General features: G+C 60.3%; 1 protein-coding gene across 9 annotated transcripts; it reads left to right on the top strand.

Moving 5' to 3' along the window:
* The first annotated feature begins 2,540 nt into the window (after positions 1 to 2,540).
* Dgkq (diacylglycerol kinase theta) lies at positions 2,541 to 12,924 on the top strand. 9 transcript variants are annotated; one of them, XM_048784002.1, is made up of 23 exons: positions 2,541 to 2,621; positions 4,150 to 4,249; positions 4,560 to 4,645; positions 4,718 to 4,814; positions 5,044 to 5,197; positions 5,274 to 5,348; positions 5,422 to 5,522; positions 5,644 to 5,882; positions 5,965 to 6,055; positions 6,179 to 6,233; positions 6,414 to 6,475; positions 6,779 to 6,929; positions 7,189 to 7,253; positions 7,741 to 7,856; positions 8,820 to 8,841; positions 9,418 to 9,569; positions 9,738 to 9,886; positions 10,035 to 10,213; positions 10,407 to 10,507; positions 10,597 to 10,743; positions 10,838 to 10,949; positions 11,023 to 11,175; positions 11,443 to 12,924. In XM_048784002.1, the coding sequence occupies exons 3-23, from the start codon at positions 4,629 to 4,631 to the stop codon at positions 11,542 to 11,544; spliced, it is 2,340 nt and encodes a 779-aa protein (XP_048639959.1). In that variant the 5' UTR covers positions 2,541 to 2,621; positions 4,150 to 4,249; positions 4,560 to 4,628; the 3' UTR covers positions 11,545 to 12,924. The 9 variants fall into 9 exon arrangements, with proteins under 9 accessions (XP_048639959.1, XP_048639956.1, XP_048639955.1 ...); XM_048783999.1 differs by having other exon boundaries at positions 2,542 to 2,621; positions 4,606 to 4,645; XM_048783998.1 differs by having other exon boundaries at positions 2,542 to 2,621; positions 4,718 to 4,843; positions 6,005 to 6,055; positions 6,179 to 6,237.
* The last annotated feature ends 78 nt before the right edge of the window (positions 12,925 to 13,002 follow it).

Here is a 13,002-nt window from a genome sequence, read left to right as displayed (position 1 = left end):
CGGGACGCGCCCTGACCTCTGCGCCGCGGGCCCGCACGGGCCTTGTCTTCCCGGAGCGCGGTGCCGGGCCTCCCTCAGCACACTGTCGCTCATCCCTGTCCCTCCTGCCGCAGGATTCCTGGGCTCCCTTGTCGGAAGTCGGGGAGTGTCGCCACGGTGTGGCGCTGGGATTGAGTTGGGGGCAGTTGCAGGGCCCGGGATAGAGCCAGCTGGCCCTAAGGCTGGCCAGACCTCTCTGGGGTTCCCAGTTCTGGGTGCATCTCTCAGCGATTGGGTAGCAGGGATGGTCAAACCGGCTGCCCTGGACCGCAGGTACTGGTCATTCTCTTCTTGAATGCATGCTGTTGCCCAGAGGGACTGAATGCTGGCTCTGCTCAGAGTCTGCTGCGTGGAGAGCCTGGCTGGGTCTCCTCCCAGTTGTGGCATGTCCCAACAGGGCTCCCACCCAGCTGCCAAGCCAGCGAGGCAGCCCTGTCTTTGCCTCAGGGGTGCATCTGGGCTGGGCCTCTTCTGGTCCTCTCTCATGCCAGCAGGCAGGCCCTGGGGCCCTCAGCCCAGCTATGTGAAAACATGGACCTTTGGCACTTCCTATGTCCTGGTCAGGGGCTGGAGGTGGGACTGGCTGAGGAACTTCTACCCTGCTCAGGGAGATAGGCCTTTGCTCTAGAGTGGAATCTCTCAGGCCAAAGACTCACATAGGGGTGTCTTCTGCCAGTGAAAAGGGTGTGGCCAGCTGGCATAGGGGTGATCACTGTGGTTTCTCTGACAGATCAGAGACTGCACTGCTCTGCCTGCTCCCAGGAATGTTGGGGCTCCATTATGGTGGAGGGTGTGCATGTGCAGGCCAAGTGAGCTCCAAGTCAGGCTAGATTCCAGGACCCCATGCACAAGTGAGAGGTAGAAAAGGCGGGGCTGCAGGCAGGTAGAAGGTAGACCACAGGATTCCCTGCACAGGTGAAAGGCACAGAAACAGAGCTCCAGGTCTGAGACTGATCCCTGTGAAGGTGGCAGGTGATGAATGTGGAACTGTAGGTTTGAGGCTGGAGCAGTGAGAGGTGTGAAGGCAGAAGCCAAGTATAAGACTAGACTCCTGGTCCCCTTCACAAGTGGGCCCCTGCAGGTGGGTTCTAGGTTCAAGGGGCTCAGGAACCTTCAGCCTAGCCTTGGGCAAAGCAGCTCACTGAGGGGCTGGCCTGATGTGTGGGAGATGATGGAGAGGCCATTTCCGGGCAGTATCTGTAAAGATAGGACTATGACCTGGGCAAACAGGGCTTGGAAAGGGTGTGGGGAGATGTGCTCCTCCCAGCAGCACCCAAGGCATGGAATGCGGGATCAGGCACCACCTCCCCTCCCAGTAAAGGAAGCTGGCAGTGTCTTTGTCCCAGAGTGAACAGGGAGCAGGGCCCCTGGGGAAGGCTGGAGGACTCCTTCTCCATCTCCTGCCCCCCACAGTCCCAGCTTACTTTCACACGTTGTCTCTGGAGCAGTCTACGGAGAAACTTCTGCCTGTTCCCTTCTAAGGCTGGGAGGTGAGGGTCCAAAGGTTGGGGGCAGCTTGCCCTCTGGGAGGTGCCTAAGAATGGGGCTGCCTTGAGGCCCCACGGGCAGGTTCACTCCAGGCAGTTTTGGAATTTGTGTTCTTTGCCCCTGTGGCCTTGTCCACCTTTCCTACCCTTGGGGCCCAGCTTGGACCCCTTGCCCCTCTGTCTTCTCTTGGCTCTGAATGTGCCACGACAGACTGCCCTCTGCCCCTTCTGACCATCATCTCTCTGCTGCTGAGCCTTTGCCCCTGTTGAGGCCCAGGGACACTTTGCCTCCCCAGGACCAGGGTGCCATGTCTGCTGGCCCCAGTGCTGTCCTGGCCTTCCCACCTAGCCAGTGTTTAAGTTCTCACTGTCTTTGGAGGCTTAGGGAAGTCTCCCTGCTGGCAACTCCTGCCTTTGGGAGCCCTCACCTGGCTAGGTGCCCCACCTGCCTGGTGTGGCTCTAGATATTAGGCACAGCCCATAGAATGTGGCAGGAGCAGTTAGGAGAGGATGCAGTTGTGGGAGCAGGAGGGAAGAGTGTCCCAGGCACAGCTGCTCTTGGTAGGTGTGTAGAAGTTTTTGAAACCTCTGCCTGCTGTGGCCAGGACCATCCCTCTCACAGGGCCAGCTGCAGAGGTGCAGGGGGACCTGGGCCTGCTGTTTCCCAGGATGGCCACAGCACCAGTCCCTATCCGTGGATGAGGGTAGGGAACATGGGGATCTGTGTTAATGCCGTCACCTGGCTTCATATTATGGGGATAGCAGGAATGGCTTCTCCACTGCCCAGTCGTCAGGGCAGGCACCACAGCAGCTCACTGGAGGGACCTCTTCCATCAGCTGTGCCAAAATCCACTGTGATGGGTACTCAGGCCCTGTGGCAGAGTGCTAGTGCCCTGCTGTAGCCCTGCTGGGCAAGGCTAGGGGCCAGGCCCCGGGTCCTGGGGCCTCTCATCTCCTGGGTAGGAGGTGACTGCCCTGCAGGACCAGGCCACTGACACAGCTCTTGTTCCTACAGTCTGCAACTTCATGTCCCATGAGAAGTGCCTGAAGCATGTGAGGACGCCGTGCACGGGCATCGCGCCCAGCCTGGTGAGGGTGAGTGCCACCCTAGCAGTGCGTGTGGGCCCTTGTGGGGCCAGGGCCTGCCTGGCTGTCCTACTTGTCAGCTTGGTCACACCGTGATTAAGAAGCGAAGGGCAGAATCCTGCTCAGCCATCTAAGGGAAGGAGCAATTGATGACACCAAGCACCTGGGTGGATCCCCAGGTGTCGTGCCTGGGGAGGCCAGTCCCACAGGGTACATGCTCTACCACCCTGCCCAGTAGCAGGTGAAATGGGATGCTGGGAGAGTTCAGGTTGTGGGTAGAGGAGTGGGCATGGGTACCAGGTACATCATGTGGGTCTCCTCGGGCTGGGTGCTCTGATTCAGCATCACTCTCACTGCCCTGCTGTGATACCTACCAGCTCTGTCTGATGTGGCCCTTGAGCCCACAAATGCTCAAGGTAACAGGCTTATATAAACAGAAGGCCCAAGCCTAGGAGCTGGAGGAGTTTTGGCCATCTAATTCCCTCTTCAGGGTTCTCGATGGGGTGTTCAGGCACCTGGCTGAGGTCTTTGCAGGGTGCAGGGACTTCTCTTTTGTGGGTGATGGCAGCCAAGTGTTTAGGGAGGACTGATGGCATCAGTGGTCACCTGTGCCCTGCATACAGCATCACACCTTATTTACCTGCCTGCTAGCTGGCTGTGGGCAGTGGGACCACCGACCACCATGTTGGTGCAGTGGGCTGGAGCTCAGCGCAGCAGTGCTGTTGGTGTGGTGGGCTTGTGCCTATGGGTGAAGGGGGCCGGGATGCAGGTCACCTGCTGCCAGGTGGTGTCTGCCCTGGGATACTTGATGCTGTGTTTGGGGAATGACTTGAATACCATGTGTGAGCCCCAAAGGGCCTGTGGATACTGGCTTCAGGTGCTGGCTTGGGGTGTCACATTGGCTGGGGTGGCCCTTCATGTAGACATTTATGGCTATATTCTAAAGTTGGTCTTAATGTTTCCTCTTCACTTAAAAAAATTAAAAATTAAATTAAAAAATTTAAAAAAGTTAAAAATTTCAAATATATATGAGATAAAAATTTGGAGGATATAGATATTTTTAAAAAGCCAGGCATGGTTGCACACACCTGTAATTCCAGCAACTCAGGAGGCTGAAGCAGGAGGATTGCAAGTTCAAGGCCAGCCTGGGCAACTTAGTAAGGCCCTGTCTCAAAAAATAAAAAGGACTGGGGATGTAGCTCAATGGTAAAGTACCCCAGGGTTCAATCCCCAGTACCAAAAAACAAGATAAAGAAATATACACCAGCCTCTGTGCCCATGGTTGCCATTCTGGCGTGCAAGCTTTCTGTTTACGATCCCTTCTGCTGTGCACATGGTAATTGAAGGACTGGAAAAAGAACGGATCCCTCTCCATCTCTATCATGGAAAGGCAAGGTTCACAGTGCTTGTGGCCGACTGCCTCCCAGAGGGTAGACCTGGAGGTGGTGGCTTCAGGAGCCTTTGGAGGGAGGAGACGGCAGCCAGGGAGGAGATGCAGGCCAGACTGGCAGAGGCTGAGGCTCACTCTGCCCTGCAGGTCCCTGTAGCCCACTGCTTCGGCCCCCGGGGGCTTTACAAGCGCAGGTTCTGTTCTGTGTGTCGCAAGGGCTTGGAGGCACCCGCACTTCGCTGTGAAGGTACCACTGGCCCCACTGGCCTCCCAGGCTGAGCCCCTCACCCAGGGCCTGGTCTCTCTTGCCCAGGGTGGCCTGCCCTCTGGTAGCCTGCCCTCCCCCAGTCCATGGTTTGTTAGGGAAGTGGGGGTAGGCGCAGGGCCGGCCTGGGGAGCTTCCGAAGGAGGGGTGCACACCACGCCCCAGGCAGGTAGGTAGGAAGGGGATTCCTTGGTGGCAGGGGTTGGGGTCGGACCCAGCCCCGAATGGGAGGCCTGCAAGGAGGGCGGGGGCAGGGGCATGGTGAGAGCCCCTAACCCTGCCCGCCCCCCAGTGTGTGAGCTGCACGTTCACCCCGACTGTGTGCCCTTCGCCTGCAGCGACTGCCGCCAGTGCCACCAGGATGGACACCAGGACCATGTGAGTGCAGGGGCCTGGGTGAGGGCAGGCCTGGGCAAGGGTGGGCCGTGCCACTGACTGCTCCCTCCACAGGACACACATCACCACCACTGGCGGGAGGGGAACCTGCCCTCTGGCACGCGCTGCGAGGTCTGCAGGAAGACGTGTGGGTCCTCCGATGTGCCGGCAGGTGTGCGCTGCGAGTGGTGTGGTGTCCAGGTGGGCATGGGCTGGGGGCTGGGTGGGAGTGGAGCCCTGGGATAGCCCTGGTTGGGGTGGGCCCTGGGGATGGGCTGAGGTGTCCGTTTCCTGGATCTGGTCTACACTGTGCTGTCTTGGGGATGAGGGCCCCTGTCTTCTCTGGTCTGGGTGAGGCCGCCTCTTTCCCAGTGCGTCAGGCTCGCCCCCATGTCCCCCAGGCCCATGCGGTGTGCTCCACGGCGCTTGCTCCAGAGTGTGCGTTTGGGCGCCTGCGCTCCATGGTCCTGCCCCCCTCGTGTGTGCGCCTGCTGTCCCGCAATTTCAGCAAGATGCACTGCTTCCGCATTGCTGAGGCTGTGGTGCCAGAGCCAGGTGAGGCTGTGGGTGGCCTTGGGGGCACCAGGGTCCAGGTTGGCAGAGCGTTGACAGATCCATGTCCAATATGCAGGTGACAGGGACGATGGAGCAGATGGAATTGCTACCGGGGTGCTGGGCAGAGAGGCCCTGGTGGCTCCAGAGTCAGGTAAATGCCCAGTAGAGATCAGCTGGTCCCCACGCTCCCCCTATGGAGTCCTCACTGTTCCCTCCTGGCCCAGGCAAGCAGACCCTGAAGATCTTTGATGGCAATGATGCCATCAGGAGAAACCAGTTCCGCCTGGTGACTGTCCCGCGGCTGGCCAGGAGCCAGGAGGTGCTGGTAAGAGGGAGGCCAGGGTAGGACCACACGTCTGTGAGGCCCCAGTAGCGGCCACACCCAGGTCCCTACACCGATTACCCCACCAGGCCTCCCCACATCATTTTCCCCCCACCCCCCGCAGGAGGTGGCGCTGCGGGCCTACTGTGTCATTGAGGATGCTCGGGACTTTGAGCTGCAGGCGCTGCCCCTGCCTTCACTGAGTGGTGACACCCAGGCCCTGGGGAAGACTGGGCTAAGTGGTCCTGTAGAGGAGGAGGGCAGCAGAATCTCTGGGCCCCAGGAGCCCATGCCCGAGGCCTGGGTCATTCGTTCCTTGCCTCGGACGCAGGAGGTCCTGAAGATCTATCCAGCTTGGCTCAAGTGAGGCCCAAGGCACGGGGTCAGCTGGGGGAGGGAATGGGGTAGGAGCCCAGGGCCCAAGCTCCAAGCCTGTCCCCTGCAGGGTGGGTGTGGCCTACGTGTCCATCCGTGTGACCCCACAGAGCACAGCGCAGACCGTGGTGCTGGAGGTCCTCCCGCTGTTCGGGCGCCAGGTGTGTATGCTGGGCCCGCCTAGTTCTGACAGACCTGGGGATTCCCTACCCAGTGGGCCCTGTCGCTGTCCCCTAAGGTGTCCTGGGGAGGTGGCCAGGCCTGATGCCTTTCCTGCCTTGCAGGTTGAGGGTCCTGAGAGCTTCCAGCTGGTCGAGGTGCTCATGGGCAGCAAGCAAGGTGGGTGAGTAGCCCGGCAGTGCTCTCATGCCCTACACACATCCCGGGCCTCCCAAGCCTGTCCTCAGGATGTTGGGGCTGGTCTTGCCTATGTCCCCATATGCCTGGGTTCTCAGGGTGGCTGTTGGCTGATGTAGGGAGGAGCCCACCCGTAATGAGCTGTGCCCCTCAACCCCACAGTCCAGCGGACAGTGCTAGCAGATGAGGAGCCCCTGCTTGATCGGCTTCGGGACATCCGGCAGGTCAGTGGGTGTGGACACTGGCCCCAGTGTACTTGTGGCCCTTAGCCATGGCCTTTGCCCCACAGAGGGGTGTCTCCTTCCTAGCAGGCAACTGACTGCCCTGGCTGGCAGTGCCCTCCATGAAACATCGTCACCCAGCAAGAGGGCCTTGAGCCACAGACTGCCCCAGTTCCTTGAGGGGGGCAGGGCTCACCCAGAGGAAGGCAGCCCTGGTGCCCTTCTTACTTCTGTTGCCCCTGGTTGATGGGGAGTGGGCGCTGATGGCATTGCCCAGCATCCCTACAGCCCTTGCCCTCCCTACAGACATCTGTGCGGCAGGTGAGCCAGACACGGTTCTATGTCACCGAAAGCCGGACCGTAACCCCACACGTCTCTCTGTTCGTGGGTGGCCTGCCACCTGGCCTGTCCCCCCAGGAATACAGTCACCTGCTGCATGAGGCTATGGCCACCAAAGGTGTGACCCTGGGCTGGCCAGGGCTTCTGGCTGGGGTGGTTCTCCTGCCCTTCCTGCCATTTGAACCCCGACTCCATTCCCACCCTAGGCACAGCCCACTCAGCTTCCTATCCTCTGTCATTCCTCAGGGATCTCTGCTTCCCCCTGTGGGGTCCCTGGACCTCCAGGGGGCAGGGCCCTGCTCTGGAGTGGGATACCTTTGGGAGGGGGAGTCGGGCAGCCTTGGCACCATGCACCCCTGACACAAGTCTGTCTGCAGCTGCCGTGGTGTCCGTGAGCCATGTCTACAACTCGCAAGGTGAGCTGCACCCACAGATTCCGGAGGTGGGTGGAAAAGCTATCTTTCTCCCTCCTTCAGAGCTTGGAGCCATACCTGCCGGCTTCTGATGCTCCTGCATCAGTGTGGCTCAGGCTCAGCTGTGCTCTCCACGCCCCTCCTGCCATGGTCCTGCCTCTTGCTGGGGAGGTTCCAAACATGCCCATGACCTGCCTACCCGGGGATGCTGGGTGTGGGTGTGAGGATTGTGGTGCAGGGAACGGGCCCACTGCCCACTGTTGGGTTCAGTTACTGAGCCTGGCCATCCTTGGAAGCACTCTGGGGTGGGGAGGCCCCTGACTGTAGATGCCAGCATCAGTGCGCAGACTCTACATGGCTGTGGCTAGAGCTGGGGCTGTTACCAGGGGACTGAAACCCTGCTCTGGGCACCATGGGAATGGGGCAGTGTGTGCACAGGGCAGGCCCCCGAGCTGCCCCATGGGCGCGTGGGGTGGGTGTGCAGGGCAGGCCCCTGAGCTCTGGCCACCTGTGCAGGTGCGGTGGTGCTGGACGTGGCCTGCTTTGCTGAGGCTGAGCGCTTGTTCATGCTGGGCAGGGACACGATGGTGCGTGGCCGGCCGCTGTCGCTGCTGGTGCTCCCAGACGTGCTGGTGAGTGGGCAGTTCTGGGCTGTGCGTGGTTCTCCAGGGTGGAACCTGCACATCTTCCATCCTCATGGCTGGATGCGCTCAACCACCATCTCCCTCGAGTGTGCTGGGGCTGGTAGTGCCACCTTGGTCAGGCCTCACCATAGCCAAGGGTGGACAAGGCTGCCCACTTAACTCCAGAGGGACCGAGGTCTGAGGGTCCGTGCTTGCTGGTGGGTGAGACCCGCTCCTGGGGGCTGGGGTTGGCTGTCTGTTCTGGATTCCTGTCTCTGTGCTGTGGGGAGGCCACAGGACGCAGCTCCTGACTGTACAGCAGCCGCTTGCTGAGAGCCAGAGCCTGTTACTGTACCATCATCATTCTGGCCTGTCCTCTCCACCTGTCTTGGGGGGCCGTAGGGGCCCTGCTCCACACCCAGGGCTTGACCAGCCAGTGTAAACCCGTCACTGGGGCGCCCCTCAAGACCTACCTGTACCTGGAAGAGGGTGGCAGGGTGACACAGGGCCAGAGCAGCACTCCCTGTGAGCACAGGGGTGAGCTGCAGGAGGGCTGGAGCCTGGACCTCCGTCCCACACCCTCATGGTGGCCTGTGGCTCTCAGCCCTGCCTGCCCCTGCATGTTCCTCAAGGCCCCCAGGCATCCATGGCGACTTTGCCCTGCCTGCCCCTGCTCGTCCCACAAGGCCCAGGTGTCCACAGCTATTTTGTTCTTGAATCCTGGCCCTTGACCCCCGACATAAGCCCAGGAGAAAGAATTAGTCTAGGGGTCTGTGACTGAGTAGGAAATGCCCATAGGTCCTTCCTGTCCTTTCCCTACCTGGTCCTATCCTGGCCAGGCCAGGTGACTGTCCCCACTTTCTGAGGATTCAGTCCCTGTAGGCCAGGGCTCAGGCACACCACAGCCCCGTCCTGTTTGCTCCATGGGCAGAGCTGGGCCTGAGGCCGACACCACTTTCTCTTTCCCGTCAGCTGCCTGCCTTGGGGTGAGTGGGTAAGTGGTGAGTGCAGGCGGCCTTGCCTGCCCCTCGGGCCACGAAGCCCCAAGTGTGTCCTTGCCCAGCCACGGTCTGGTCCGTGTGCCACTGCCCACCCTGTGTCTGTCTCGTCACCCCACCCTGTCACAGGGATGCTGCCTGGCCCACTGTCTAGACTCCTAGGCTGGTCTTGGGGTTGTGTGTGGGAAATGGGAGACAGGTTCTGTCTCACAGCTCAAGGGAGACGTGTAGCCACCCTGAAAACAGCATTTTTCCTGGAAGCTGCCAATCTCCAAAGGGTAGGTGGGTGGCCCTTTGAGGGCCAGGCCTGGTGTGCTGGCTAGCAGCACCAAGCAGGGCCCTATGGGCTGTGTAGCCTGGCAGGTGGGTGTGGCTGGCCTTTGTGCCTGGACCGCCAGGCAGCCAGCTGGCCTCCTTGCTGCCCACTGGCCACAGCCTGTGGTCCTGAGGTCAGCACCGGTGCTCATGTGGGGAAGCAGCCCTCCCTTCTTTGGGCTCGGGGCTCAGAGCAGACGCTGCATGGCAGCCCAAGGACCTTGGCCCTACCCTGACCCTGCCCTCCTGCTTCTCAGCACATGAAGCTGCCCCCAGATTGCTGCCCGCTCCTTGTGTTCGTGAACCCCAAAAGTGGGGGCCTCAAGGGCCGAGACCTGCTCTGCAGCTTCCGCAGGCTGCTGAACCCACACCAGGTCTTCGAGCTGACCAATGGGGGGCCTCTTCCTGGGTGAGTCAGGGTCTGCTGCAGGCGGGAGGGCCCCGCTGCTATCTGTGGCCACTGGGAACTCCAGTTGGAGCTCCAAGATGGAACCTTCAGGTCCTCTATGTGGCTGGAGACAGGCATGTGGAAGGAGCTGCTGCACTGTGGTGGGACACTTGCTGTTTCCTGCTGCAGGTTTCATCTGTTCTCCCAGGTACCCTGCTTCCGGGTGCTGGTGTGTGGTGGGGATGGCACCGTGGGCTGGGTGCTTGGCGCTCTGGAGGAGATACGACACCGTCTGGCCTGTCCAGAGCCATCCGTGGCCATCCTGCCCCTGGGCACAGGTGGGGCCAGCCATTGAGTGGAAGACTGGGGCCTCATGGCTCTCCCTGCCCCTGGTTTTGCTCCAGGCCTGTGCTGGGTTTTCTGTCCTGTGCTGGGGGCTCTGTTCTGTGATGGTATGTGAGAGTCATTGCCTTACCTCTGTCCTAGGGAATGACCTTGGCCGAGTGCTCCGCTGGGGGGCAGGCTACAGCGGGGAAGACCCGTTCTCTGTGCTTGTGTCTGTGGATGAGGCTGATGCTGTGCTTATGGACCGCTGGACCATCCTGCTGGACGCCCAGGAGGCCAGTAGTACCGAGAACAGTGTAGAGGACACAGAGCCCCCCAAGGTACCAGTGTGCCCCCTGCTTGGCTCTTGCAGGTGGCTCTTGAGGTGCACAGAAATGCTCCCTCCTCAGCCACGTGCAGGAGTACTGGCACCCCCGCTTGGAATATGAGGCTGCTCCTCTGAGCTGCTGGTGCGGTGGATTGCACTGGGGTGCTGGGGGCTGGCTGGTGACCTGCTGACACCCTTTTCCTCAGATAGTGCAGATGAGTAACTACTGTGGCATTGGCATTGATGCTGAGCTCAGCCTGGACTTCCACCAGGCGAGGGAGGAGGAGCCTGGCAAGTTCACCAGCAGGTACCACAAGGGCAGGGCCAGGAGCTGGGGCTTCTGTCGGCAAGGCAGCAGCCATCAGCCAGTGACCGCAGGTGTGTCTCCTCCGGCAGGTTCCACAATAAGGGTGTGTATGTGCGGGTTGGGCTACAGAAGATCAGCCACTCCCGCGGCCTCCACAGGGAGCTCAGGCTGCAGGTTGAACAGCAGGAGGTGGAGCTGCCCAGCATTGAGGGCCTCATCTTCATCAACATCCCCAGGTGTGGGGCTGGGCTCCCAGGAGACTGCGTGGCCTGGGCTGAGCAGTGTCAGCTGGGCCTAATCTGTGCACGCCCCTCCCTCCTCTTGGGGCAGCTGGGGCTCAGGGGCTGACCTGTGGGGCTCAGACAGCGACCCGAGGTTCGAGAAGCCACGCATGGACGACGGGCTGCTGGAGGTGGTGGGTGTGACAGGCGTCATGCACATGGTGAGCACGGGAGCCCAGCGGGCGGCCCTCATGGCACCCGCGGGCCCACTAAGCCTGGCCTGTCTCTGCCCAGGGCCAGGTGCAGGGTGGGCTGCGCTCTGGGATCCGCATCGCCCAGGGTTCCTATTTCCGAGTCACGCTCCTCAAGGCTACTCCTGTGCAGGTGGATGGTGAGCCCTGGGTTCAGGCCCCGGGGCATATGATCATCTCAGCTGCTGGTCCCAAGGTATGGTGATGAGGGCTAAGCCCAGGTGGGCTGTGGCTGTGCAGCGGCCATTGCTGCTCAAGTGGGCTGGGCCTCCTAGAGGCCAGGTGGTCATGGGATCCTGGTAAGGGTGGCCAGGCCTCAAAAGACATGAGTCCTGGACCTCAAGAGAAGAGGCCTGGCTGAGGATGGGCAGTGGGCTGAAGATGGCCCCATCCAGGGCATTGGCCTCCTGGGCTCCCGGGACTGTGATCTATGTCATCCTGACCCTTCCCCCATCTCAAACAGGTGCACATGCTAAGGAAGGCCAAGCAGAGACCCAGAAAGGTTGGCACCACCAGGGACGCCAGAGCAGACACCTCATCTGCCCTTGAGGGTGACCCTAAGTAGAAGCTTAAGAAGGCTGGTTTCCTGTCTTCAGCTGCTCCGAGTTCACACACTGGCTGGCCAGCAGATGGACCCATCACCTGGACCCCAGCATCTTCCCAGGCCCAGATGTTTCCGGCTCTTGTCCTTGTCTGGTGTTACGTGGACACTGATGGGAGGCGGGTGGCCATCTCCCCCTTGGCCCAAGGGCAGCTGTGTAGCAGGTGGGCACTGTTCCCTCAGGGGCTGGGATCCCACACCGGTGTTAGTCATGGAAGTCCTGGGGAAGGGAGAACCGGGAGGTAGGGCCCAGGCTTCCCTCCTGGGGGTCGACACCCTCTCTTTGTAACCCTCCACCTGAGCACTATAACTGGACAGCACTGGACAAGGGCCACGTGTGCCACTCTGACCATTCCCCTGGAACTACTACTGGACCTCCTACTGGCCCTGTAGTAGCAAGTGCTGTCAGCTTTTCCTGCCCCTCCCAGTGGGAAGGTGCCTTCCCTTTCTTCCAGCTTGCACTGTGGAATGTGGCTGCAGGGTCTGTGCAGTACTGACTGGGCCTGGCTACCCTTCTCTAGGGCTGGTGGCGAAGGCTAAGGCAAGGGGAACGGCATTCCCACACCTGTCAGTCCACCTTGAGCCCAGTTGGAGTGTGGGCTGGGCCCTGAGCATATTCCCTTGGGCCCCAGAGTCCACGGGCAGGGCTGGCGTGCACTGGTGGAAGTGTAGACCACCGCCAGGCCTCAGGCTCAACCACAGCACTTTACATGCCTGCTGCTTGCCAGCAAGTGTCCCATGTTCCCTTCCTGCCCTGGCTGTGTCCCCCAGGCAGTTCTGCTTCCGGGCCACCCTGGGGCACCATGCCAAGATAGCCCTTGCACCTCAGATCCCAAAGGAGTTTGACCAGAAACGAGAAACCTATGTGGGAAGTCTCCAGAGGTCCCAACCCTAAAAAAGAGACCTCAGTCAGATCTTCTCCCTTTGTCTGCTGGCACTGGGTCTGCATGGCCATGGCCCTTGACCTCAGAAGTGGCTGTGGCCTGGCCTGCAGCCCTGGAGAGCCTTGGTGCCATTAAGCCCAGCCCCTTCTCCTGCTTCTGCCAAAATTGCACAAATGCGTCCTGGGGGCCACTTGTGGTCTCTTGTATAGACATTCCTTGTGTTCATGTCATATGTAATGTCCGAAACACGTCTTAGTGGTGTAACTAGTTTTTGCCTTGATTCTCATTTGCAAGAATTGTTTGTTTGTTGTGGTCAGTGTGGCTTGTCCTCCATTTACGTGAGACTGTCCGCCCACTGGGTGTGTGTCCCCGTGTGCTAGTCCTGTGTGTGACTGACTAACCACTCCTTGAATGTGACCTAATTTATATCAGGATGAATAGAATCTGGACTCCACTGTTCCATGGCCATCTCTTCTTCATTTGTGACAGGTGGGGAGGGGGTGGTGGACTGCAGTCTCACCAGGGCAGCTCTGCACTG

The sequence above is a fragment of the Marmota marmota genome, unplaced genomic scaffold (genome assembly GCF_001458135.2).
Source record: "Marmota marmota marmota unplaced genomic scaffold, marMar, whole genome shotgun sequence".
Lineage (NCBI taxonomy): Eukaryota > Metazoa > Chordata > Mammalia > Rodentia > Sciuridae > Marmota > Marmota marmota.
This window is presented reverse-complemented; position numbering and strand designations above follow the sequence as displayed.